The sequence below is a fragment of the Poecilia reticulata genome, linkage group LG22, assembly GCF_000633615.1.
Source record: "Poecilia reticulata strain Guanapo linkage group LG22, Guppy_female_1.0+MT, whole genome shotgun sequence".
NCBI classification, from domain to species: Eukaryota; Metazoa; Chordata; class Actinopteri; order Cyprinodontiformes; family Poeciliidae; genus Poecilia; species Poecilia reticulata.
Window position 1 is genome coordinate 7,572,926 of NC_024352.1, and position 12,119 is coordinate 7,585,044.

Genomic DNA, 12,119 nt, shown 5'->3' on the forward strand with positions numbered 1-12,119 from the left:
AAAATATTAGTATTTGACTATTCGTCAAACTCCTAATTCCATATTTTACACCAGAGTAATTTTGACACTCCTCAAACATGTTGGTGGAAAATCTTCACCACAACATGAGGCTGCCACTGCTGTGTTATGCCAAGGGGATTGTGTGATTATGATGATGTGCAATGTTTGGGAACAGAAAATCTTCAAGTCGTGTTTCAGATTCTCCATCTTCCCCATCATTTCTGAACAACTTCAACTTTTCCAGAAAGGCCAGATTTGAAAGTCCCCCATCGGAGCTGTGGCTCTTTCCTCGACATTTACAATTACCTACCTGGCTTTTTGTCTTTAAAATTACCTCACAGGTGGTACGACTTGAACTCTCTGGGTGTAGCGCACAAACGATTTGATTGGCAGCAGACTGCATTTGTTGACTATGCCAAGAACAACATAATTATCAACCTGCAATAACACCGTAGCAACTGGCAAGATGGCGAGCTGCAAATCAATAACTCCATGGTCGAACATTGAGGTCTAAACATTTTTATGAATTGTAACAGAAGCGCACATCCAGGTCTACTGGACAGAGCAACCTGCAATGAACAAATCTATAGAGATTCCAGAGAAACTAGCCACTCAAGGGTACACACGTAAAATGAAGTTATTGGAGTGTTGACCACAGCTTCTGCTTGTTCAGGGCCCTGCCACACGTTCTCACCTCCCCCGCTAAGTTACTTCCCATATTCACGGCTACATAGTGAGAAACACACTGCCAACAGAGACACACACAACTTGGCATTAACCGACTAGAGTGAGACTGGACAATGGAGAAGGGAATTTAATTTAGGTGGACAACCATATCTTGGCTGTACTGTCAATTTGGATAAACCGAATGATGGTTGAAATGTAAAAAGCTCGTGATTAATAAATTAATACACACAAGTGGATTTGTCCACTACTGTTCACACCTCGGTGTGCTTTTAACTGTATGCTCAGGTGTGTTGATATGTTTGCTTGAACTGCATGTGTTTGGTGAATCATTTGCTGCACATACGGTTTGTTCGAAGATCTGAAAATCACTAGACCAGCACTGCAAGGAGCACTATGGATTTCTTTTTTCTTCTTCTTCTTTTTTAGAAGAAGTAAGGGTTCAGTTCAAGGCTTGTAATTTGCAGATGCAGGAGATAAGCTATGGATTTTATATTTTATACCAGAATAATGCTGACACTTCTTTTAGTTGTGCTTATCTTTCATCCTTTTCTGAGTCTCTTTACCCTCATACCTGCACGTGAAGCTTTCCCCTGAGAATAGAAGAAGATAAGACCTCAGAAGCAGAAAAATACACACGCACATACACAATGGAGAGTCTTACAAGCTTCTGTTACATTTTTAACCATACCTGAAGTCCTTCAAATTAGATCAACTCGGGTTTTGGGTTGACCTGCAGAGCAGAATTGGACATGACTAGCAAGATCAAATCTGTCTGTAGGTTTTCTTGCACACAGAGGTAAAATCCCCTGAAAAATCTTAAGACACGTCTCTGTATTTCAGATAAACCCACCAACAGCCTGCAAACTTCCACCGACTGTACAGTCACCTTTTATCTTGTCTAGACATTGACATCATAATATCTTCTCTCCCTGTATCCCTAGGCAGATGCTTCACAAAAAAAAAAAAAAATAAATAAATAAATCACCATGAATTTAAATATTGGATGTGCAACAGCAACAACGTTGGCCCTGACCGGGAGCCAAAACAGGGGATGTCAAATAAAAATAAAAAAAACTAAAAAAAAAACAAAATGCAAATTCAGGCCTCGATGGACTTTGAAGATCTGTTGTCTTTTATTCATGCACCAGTTTGCACACACAACCTTACACATGCATTAAATCTGCTGCGTCACGGGAGATAAACGCCGATGCTTGCCAGCCGGCTTTTAAGACACGCCGGATTAAGCTGGAATGATGACTGTCGGGGATTTCACTGCTCTGCGTACGCCGCCATACTTCCAGAAGCCACGTGTAGGACTCTGCCATTGTTTGATTGAAAACGGGCGTCAGTGAGCGGTTTGGGGATTATCGTGATTTGGTATCAATATAAACGAAACGATTTGTATTATACTGGCTCCATTGTGAACAAGAATTCGTTTGCTGGACTCGCACATGGCAGAGTAAAGCTTTCTGCTCCCTGTAGGTCACCGTTTTATTTTTGTTTGTTTTTTTTTTTTGTTTATGTGGATATGTTGGAAAAAATAAAGCGACGTTCCTTTTAAATCATTTTAATATTTTATCACATTATAGCCACAAACATCATTTAAGTTTAATGTGACAAACCAAAGCAAAGTACCTTTTATTTGTGAACAAAATTATGCATGGAGTTTTTTTTTGTTGTTCAACTAAAAATCTGAAAAGTGTGTATTCACCCCCCCCCCCCCCCCGATTCCACGACGTTGAACGGTTTTCTCCAGGGATTTCTCCAGGGTTGCTCTGTGCTCCGCTCCATCTACTCTCCCCTCAACTCTGACCATCATCTCTGTTCCTGCTAAAGAAGACCATCATAGCATAATGCTCAGATGACCATTCAGAGTAACTGAGGTAATTTTGACCTCCTCTAACCAGATAAAGTAATTGGACATGTTTGTTGTGTTCCCTAGGTTGCTTGTGTCAAATCGCAAACAAACATCACCTTTCATAATTTCTCGAAGAATAATTATCCCTGGATTTCATTTAGGGCACTCTGACAAAAGAGTACTGACTAGAAATGAATAGCACATGTATAAATGTATTTATTTATTACCATCATTGTTATTGCTTAGAACATTTACAACAAAGTATCATTTTCCTCTACGTTCTGTTGGTCTAAAACATAAAAGCACAATTAAAAAAAAAAAGAAACACGCGGTGAAAAACCTTCACTGTAGTTTAGGTTAAGATAAGTTCCGCAAGGTTTTACTGCACAATCAATTACTAAATAATTGAGATACACTTCACTAAAGGAAATGAGTGTATAAGAAGTGGCTGCCGTTGTAATAGCCAATCTGATCGCACGCTTTTCGTATCTTTCTCAGGCTCCATTTTGGAGCTTGTCAAATTTGATTGCCCATAGATTAAGAAATTGTTCCTCCTCCACTCCAAAAAAAAAAACAGCAGAGTGCTATCTCATCTAATGGACTAGAACTCTTGGCTTAAGATAATAAATCACCTTATCTCTTAAGAGTCACTTCGTGGCTCCCAAATCTGCCTTCCTTCTTTTGCTCCTATTTGTTTTCTCTCCTGGCAGCCTCATCTAACTACTGTAATGCCGCCACCGTTACCTCTTATTATTATTGTTCTCACGTCTTTACGTTTTGAAGTAATTCCGCTGTTTGTCCTCGTTCAGAGTCTATCTGGGTAAGAGCTCGGGTTTAGCACCAAGGAATGTAATTGAAATGGTGAAGGAGTCTTTCGAAGAGTCGAGCAGGCTGTTCTGTAATTGGGCGGGAGAAATAATGAAATAACGCTGGCGTGAAAAACAGCTGACACAGCCGCGGGATGTCCCGCAGACGAACATTATTACAATTAATTTAACAATGATGTGTGTGCAGCATAAATCTTTGGCTTTGACTTGTTAACAAGCTACATGGTCTGGTTGTTGTTAATTGGGGTGTGCTTTTAAAGCAATTCTTTGGGACTGATAGGTCCAAAAGTTCTCTTTCTTTCCATGCATTTTGCCGTGGAATCATTGACTCAGACGGATTATACCCTACAGAACTTTGCATACGGATTTCCACCGCATTTCCCCCCGGCTGCCTTCAGGCGCAGTGTTTATCTTTTATCATCGCACATTTTTATGTTTTCTGAGCCTTTTGACACAATGGGCATTATGTTAGTTTAAAATCCTGGGAGTAATAGACTGAATAATATTCACACCTGTAGCACCACCCTCCGCTGGCTCTCCGACAATCCGCCCTCATCAATCATCCTCTTCTCTCCCCCCCCAAACCAACACACCCAATTCAAGCGAACAGATCTTCTCTTGTCTGCCCCTACACACCTGGCTCGTTCCAGGAGGATGAGTACACGGGCCGCATTAATTCTCTAGACTTCAAATAATTTTCCTTTAACTGTCTCCAGGGACTTGAGGACTTTCAGCGGAGTGTTGCTTTGTTAGCTTTGTACTCCCCTGGTGGTACATTTCCATTTGAATGAATGCGCCTCAGTGGCGGTTGTGTTCAGACGACGTCTCGTCTCCAACCCCACGTTCACGTGTGCTTCGTGAGAGTTATGTAAGCGTTCGCTCCACCTGCATTGGACACGTCCAGATTTAATGAGACGAGTGCAGTTTTAGTCTCGCATGTGCAGAAATGCATGAACAAACGGTGTAAGACGAGTTCGGAAAGTGTTGAAAGGTTTTTCTGTTGAGCAGAGCAGTGAAATTAGTCTTGAGTTTTATGTCCGTTCAGGTTTTTGGGTCCAAACAATTACAATCATTTGGAAATTATTATTATTATATGAGTCTAGTACCTAATACTAGTAAAAATGATGCATTGTCAATGGAGGACTCCACAAGAACAAGAACATTATTGTAACTAAATGCTGAACCTTGTGGCTGGAGGATGCTCAACATTTCTCTTTGGCTGAATGTCCAAAACATTTTGCTGCAGTTATTCCCTAGCTTACACTCCTCTGTGGGTCATGTTTTATGTAAACTTTGAGCTACCCGACAGGACTTTTCATTTTTGTCTGCAGATTTTAAACCAACCAGAAGTATTTTACTGTTTGTATATAAATTCTTTCCTAAAATTTGACAACCTTAGTGGAATGATTTAATTAAAGGGAGCTTGGAGTTTAGCTTTCAGCACCTCTGTGGAGATGGAGGAAGAGAATAATGCTCTTGTTGGCTTTGATTTAAGAGATTTTAAATGCCGTTATTTGGTTACTAGGAGACACATCTCACAGGCTTTAATTATTAAAGATCTTTGCACTGCTCCAAAAACCATTTGAGTTTAAACTGGTTTTAATTCTGTTTCAAAGCCTAACTGCTATAAAACCGGCATGACGTTTTTAGGTAGCCGACCCCTAACTGAGCACTCCTTTATATATATTTCTTTCTCCCATCAGGAGTTGTGATCTGTGAAGTTAAATGAAGAACCATGCTACCTACTCTTTTTACTCTTCTCCTCTTCTTTTTTTATATATATATAGTTTGACAATCTGAGAATGATTTCACAGATTTTAATCATATTTTGGACTCCATAGTTGTAAAAATCTCTTTTCTCATATCACAGTAGCACTCCTGCAGGAGGAGACTAGGTCAGATAGAAACACAAACAAAAAAAAAACAGCCTTGAAAATAAGGTGTTCTGGGAAATTCAGTTTCTCACACACACACAGACACACACACACACACACACACACACACACACACACACACACACACACACACACACACACAAAAACCTTCCAGGAACCACGAGTCAAAGCACTGCTGAAAAGTTTTCAAAATCTTCAGAAAGAACAGTAACAGACAGACTGCGTTGTTGCTGCAGATTCCCGTCCATGGCATTCGACCTGCTCTGTTCAGGCCTTAGACCGAAAGCTGAATGACTGAGAGGCCTGAGCAAACCAAAGACAGTAGGGCTTTTATTCTCAGACGGTTGAACCGAAGAGCTAAATTTATGAAGCAGAAGAAACACTTATGCGATTTTAAATTTTCCCTTAATTAGCTGCACACCACAAGAAAAACAATTATCAACCAAACTGTTGAAACACAGAGGAGATGAGCGTCCACTATAGCAAAATCCTTCCTACAAAGATTGTCAACAGAAGCGAGATGAACTGTCATTAAAAAAAAAAAAAAAAAAAAAAATGTCCAGAAGGAACATATGAGCCATGTTCAAAAATCAGTAATAAGTCAGTATAGCACATAATCACAGTGACTTAGAAAGTGACACTGATATGTTTATAGCTCCACATATTACTCACTAAAAGCTTAGTAAAGTTGTGACCATAGACATCCAGATTAGACGTTTCCCACCCATTTAGCGACCTACTACAGTACCCGTCTGTGGCCAAGTATAAGAATCTGAAAAGCCAATTCATGCTAATAAGTTTTTCTTAAATATGAATGGTCTTGTTTAAATAGTTCAGCAATTCATAAAAGATTTTCAAGTAAACCCAGAGTAGTTACCTTTCAAATAGTCATCAAGGTGACTTGATGACTATTTCAACGTGAGAGTGAGGCTTTATTCAACAGAACGATCGCATGTTTGAAACCTTGACTGCGTGCAGCTCCAAGGCATGCCACTTAAGTACTCTTTATAAAAAAACAGTGGCAGAAACAAACACATTCTTTTTCTCTAACTGGATGTCTATTGTGGTGTCGCACCCTCGATTCGATGTTTTTGTTCTGGTGGGTTTTTTTGTGTGTGTGAGACGTTCCGCTTCCTGGTTCGATGGATGTGCAGAGCTTTCACGAGTTGTTTTCGCAGCCTGACCGGAGATGTTTGGGAGGGTCGTTGGACCGCTAGGGCTGACTTTGTGTCACCACCGATTTTTAGGTTACAAGAAGCTGTGTGCAACTGCAAGGTGTCGATGTCGCTCCAAGGGGCACCAGCCCCTTGGTGTTGGGAGGGCGGCGTTTGTGGTCTTTACGGAGGGTTGTGTTTCTCTTTGTTTTGTTGGGATTTCATGGTGATTGTCTGAATGGGGGTGGGATCCTCTGACTCCTGTCAGTGAGTGGGTTTGCGCTGCGTGACAGACTTTGGCCTGCGGGGTGGATGGGTCCAACCAATGCAGCTTTCACATGCCTTTACATGCCTACTTGTACGTCCTGCAGTACAGCTCAACCCAAAATGACTTGCATTGTTGGCAGATTTAGACATTTTCATTGAACCAATAAGTTTGTTTCTTATAGGAAATGAATTATCTTTTGAATTATCAAAATATAAAAAGAGTATAAATTGTTTGTTTTTTTAAAATCAAGAATCAAGTAAAAATGTATATTACAGAAATAAACCTTTTTTTTGTTTGTTTGCTCCAACTGATATTTTTATCATTTATCTTCGGTGATGAGTCTTTCAATTTAATAGTCTTTTTGCCATTAGACAAATATTTACTTCCCTCCACATATTTTCTTGTAGATTCAAGATGGGAACCTGACTCAGCCACTGATTATTAAAGCAGTGAGAGGAAACCTTGCCTTACTACGGTGTGGGCTATCGTTTTTTTTGTATTGAAAAGTGACAATTTTGCAACAGTGGGAATATTCTATTATCCTGCTTGTTGTTCAGCTAATCTATCCAAACACTGTAAACAAAACAGAAATAATAAAAATAAATAAAAACACCTCCATTGTAAAGGACAGAACAGAGTGCAATTTCAATAATGAAGAAAATTTATTATTTCAATAATTAAGTCGCCCTACTGTTCTGTCATAATGGCTACTGAGACGGATGCATCCAGAGCAAATCTTAAATCATCTATGACCAAACTTTGCCTTATCTATACAAACGCCCCCACCCTACCAACCCCCTATCAACCTTGCCTGGAGCAGTGATAGGATGAAAAATGGATAGAGCCTCTCAAAGGAAGCAGGGGGGTGGGCATCTGTGAGCTGCATTCAAGGACAACAGTGTTATCCATTTTGGAACAGTATGAAACAGGCCAGTGTTTTCGCTGGGGTTTGGGAATGCCGGCTCCTGGATGAACTGTGGATGCTACTGTTGTCCTGCCAAGCCAACTGTGATGTTGCAGATTAGATGCGAATCATTGACTCCTTGTTTGAATCAGTGCGCCTCTTTTCATTCGGAGTGAGAGATAATGAGCAAATATGGCCACTTGATTATTTCTGATCTGTGTTGGGTTAAATTGCCACAGTGTCAGGAACTGCAGTCTCTGGTGTTTATAAAAGCTGCGTTTTAATGGTAGCTTAGCCCTAAGGTGTTTTTGCCCTATTCCTTAATCTCACATCTGATCTTCTTCCTCCTTTTACCCCTTGCCCTCTCCTCTTCCTCTTTGTGCTCCTGTCTTCCATACTTAAAATTTCTTGTCTATATATCTGTTGCTAAAATGTTTCTACGATTCTTTTTCCATCTTTTACAGAACCGCTTTCACCTCCAAATGTCGGCCCGCGTGCCTCCGTCGACCCTCGGCAGCTTGCTGCTGGCGGTCCTGCAGAGCGGCGACGGGGACAGGGACAGAGGGAGTCGAGGAGAAGGCAGATGGGGAGGAGCAGCTGTGATCTGCCCCGGATGGGATGAAGGCAGCGACGGCTTGCTGACTCACTTGCAGAGGCACAGCGGTCCTGCTTGGCATTTGTGGGATATTATCAACCTGACGCTCATCACCGGCGGCAGAGAGAGGAGGGGGGAGGCCAGCGAGGAGAGGAGGGAGGATCAAATGGAAGAGGAGGCTTTGAACATCATCTCTTCCAGCTTCCTGCGCTCCCCCTCGCCGATCTCTTCCGTGCTACTCATGGGATCTGACCCGGAGTGTCTCTCATCTGTCCTGCGAGTCGCTCAGCGCCTTGCCCCGTCACTTCCAGCGCTGCAGTGGATCATGGGATATCCTTTGTCCCCTGATTCTCTGCACACTCTGGGAGGTCCCCTTGGACTGCTGGCCTATGGGGAGGTGGGACGCAAGCCGATAAGCTTCTACATACGGGATGCCCTGCAGCTGGTTGGTCGAGCGGTCACTTTGGCCACCATGGTGAAGCCGGAGTTAGCGCTGGTTCAGAACTTGGTGAACTGTTACGACAAACCAAACAGGCATGAACTACCGTCTTCTGGACAGTATCTTTCCAGGTATGAACATATGAGCATGTACACACAGTTATACATGTTGCACTTATCAACTCTAGGATTTTTTTTTTTCCAGAGTTTGTCGCAGTAAGTAATCTTATGGGACAGACCAACATGAAGTCGCCAGTAGTTGTTGCATGATTTTTAAAGTGTTGTACAAATGAAAATCTGACAAGTGTGGAGTGCATTTAGCCCCCATGGGTCAATACAGTCTTTCACAACGTGCTACAGCTGTGCTAATGGTGGAAAAACAACTTGCTGTTGAGGAGAAGGAGCTGTAGTGTGACATAGAGCAAGAGGAGGATGTGAGCAGCACATACAGCCTGATTAACAGCACCAAGACCCTCCTCCTGGCTCTCATTGGTTGTTTCTGACCGAATGGTGTATTTCTGCTGGCAGAAGGACCACAAGAAGAGGCAAATATATTATTATTCTGTCATGACATGATGACGGTTTTAACAAATACATATAAAAAAAAACATATTTTCTATAACAGTTACTTACTGCAGCTTTAAGGGGGTTCAAAGGAAAGAGGTCTAAATGTAATCCGTTCTTCTGCTAAAAACTAATTTCTGCCACCTGCCATCATCTGCACTTTGTATTCTTACAAAAGAAAACCTCAGCAAGGCAGAAGATGCATAAGTTTGTCCAGCCATTAAATATCTTCCCTCAGATGATGTAGGACTAGCAGAAGTTCTTGTCATGCCTTACTTCATCCCTAAAAAAAACACGTTCTAACTCTTACAACCAGCCTCTGCGCAAGCCCCCGTTTCTGCTGTGAAATTACTACAGAGAGCCTAAAATTACGAGACGTAGTCCCACAAGTGAGCGATTACACAATCGCCTTACAACACATTGATCACGCTGACAAACTACAATTAATTTCAGCTGGTCTCACAACTAGGTGTCTGTGAGCTCATTAGCTTCCTGAGTGACACTTTGGCTTTTTTGTAGTAAATTCTCCGCTCATGGCTCTTCACGCTCTGACTGCTGCCCTTGTCTGTCCTCTGCACAATAGGGGCTCTAATTTCTTAACTCTCATGCCAGAGGTGGGGAGGAGGTCTGTGTGACATATAGATTCGCAGACTGACACAAAGGGTCCATGCTGTTACCATCACCCCAATCCCTGCAGCTTTAAAAAGCGCCTCCGACAGCTTTCACAGATCTGCCAAGGTGCTCTCTGTGATATAAAGACATATGGAGAGCAAAAAAAAAGACTTATTAAATAATAATGTTTTCACTTGAAGAAGAAAAATGTAATCCTCACATATGGACACATACACACACTTACAGACTTCAGAAATCCAGTTAAGCCTCATGTAGCTGATACAGTTTGTAGAGCTGAACTCTTTTTCTGTAAATTCCCTCCAAACTGAAACACTTTCGCCCCGTCAGTTGACACGGATATTCCTCGAATAGCACGATGAATAAAACAGCAAGTATCCAGCGTCTTACGGTCATGAGGTGTTGAAGAGAAAAGGATTTGCAGAAGGAGCTGGGCCTGCAGCAGATACCGAGCACACATGTTGCAGAGAGTAATCATCCACAACACCAACATTGTTACTATCTGGATGCTCACTGTGCAGTTTAGACAAGTACCAGGGTGCACAAAGGTCCAAAGGCTAAGATCATAGGTGCACCAAACTGAGAAAGAATACAAAGATTTTTTGTGTGTGTCAAAACAACATGCAGTTTAGGGGAAATCTTTAGCCTAGCACTGCTTTAGCAAAGCTAATAGTCATCTTTTGAAGCTTATTATTAATGTTATTGATTGGAATATCACAATCAACATATAACAGGGTGGGCAACTAAAGTTCTGCAACTTGTAGATATATGTCTGCTTCAACACATCTGAGTCAAAAAGGTCACTATCAGGACTCTGGAGAGCTCGACTGCATATTGAGGAGGGAATTCAGCCATTTGATTGCGGTGAGTTGAATCATGGACTCGTCTAAAAGTTGCAGGAAACCGTCCCTAAAGGACTGGAGTTGCCTACCCCTGATGTAGTTCATGGGTGTCCAACGTCCTGACAATTTTAGATCTGTCTCTGCTCCAACACAGCTGATTTAAAAGCTCCAACTCGCTCATCAGCATGTCAATATTCTGCAGAGGCCTGGTAATGAACCATCGTTTGTAGCCAACAGTGCATCTTTCCAACTTTGGAATTTATTTGCCATCAACTGTTTGCTATGAAAGGATAGCAATTAAAACAAGACCACGGTGTAAAAATCCAATTTAACAGATTTCTGCAGTGTTTAGTTTGTGAAGTTGTGTTTTCTAATCGATCCGATGTTTGTGGCGCTCGCCCTGCTAATGTCCAATCTAAGGATTAATCTTTAAACTGTTGTTTAAAAGACCGGGTTTTACTTTGTAATCAAATTTCCCGAATGAAAGCGTTCTTATCAAATCTCAATTCCAACACATTCCAGTTATCTTTGCAGGGTAGCGATGATTGTTGCCACCGTAAATATTAGACTTGCTAAACCTCAGTGTGCAGTGGACAGATTAGATTGATTACATACTGAAAGCAGCGCTGCCAAGTGCTGCCTCATTTGTAGTCTTGTTGCTCTTTAAAGAGTAACTCGGTAATGGTTTACAGTCACCTCAAACTTTATCAGGACACTAGGAGAAGTTACAGTCCTTCTGTAGACGGTCAATTTGGACAGTCTATGGACTTTCAGATTGGGCTGTTCATAATGGTACTACTTGCAATATAGTGCAAGTGACCTTTATTCTGGCATGAAAAAGACTGATAAAAGGGGTCGTATTATCACACCATGTGAATCCGTGAAGTTACACTCAGTACTTTCCCTCCATGCAGCCTGATTCTTATCCCCCTCATCCAACAGCCAGACATTGCATTGCTCGGGAGAATGCTAACAAAGCTGAAGGAAGTGAGAGACTTCCACATGGAAGAGGCAATTAACAGTTCAGTGCCCCAAGGGATGGAGTGAGAAAGGCAGGGTGGGAGAGAGAGGACGTCTGGAGATATGAGCAGGCGAGTGAGGCGCGAAGGAAGAAAGTGAGGAAAAGCAAAATGCTTGTTTAAAATACAAAACTTTGGAGCAACAAAGATAAAGCCAAAGTATTGATGTTCGTATTGTTTTTTTGTTTTTTTTTCCCCGAATCTCCAAACTTGAAAGATCCCAAAAATACATTAGAGAAAAACAAGAACTTGGTCAAAGGCAAGCACATAGATCAAAGACAGAGGAAATAGGAAGCAGCAAAAGGTAAAAATCGGAATAAAGTAAAAGAATAGCTTGTGAGGGGAAAAAGGATGTGGGGGGAGGAGTAAAGGGAGGAAAGCGGATAGAGCACTATTGTTATCAGAGTGAGATCTGCCAGTCAGTTCCATCTCACTCGA

The 12,119-nt window shown here is 41.6% G+C and overlaps 1 protein-coding gene across 2 annotated transcripts in view; it reads left to right on the forward strand.

Moving 5' to 3' along the window:
• LOC103458409 (glutamate receptor ionotropic, NMDA 3B-like) overlaps positions 1–12,119 on the forward strand; it is a 117,946-nt gene that overhangs the window by 61,588 nt on the left and 44,239 nt on the right. For both annotated transcript variants that reach the window (XM_008399176.2, XM_008399177.2), the window contains exon 2: positions 8,058–8,758. In XM_008399176.2, the coding sequence (XP_008397398.1) occupies positions 8,058–8,758 (701 nt within the window). The remainder of the gene's footprint in view (positions 1–8,057; positions 8,759–12,119) is intronic.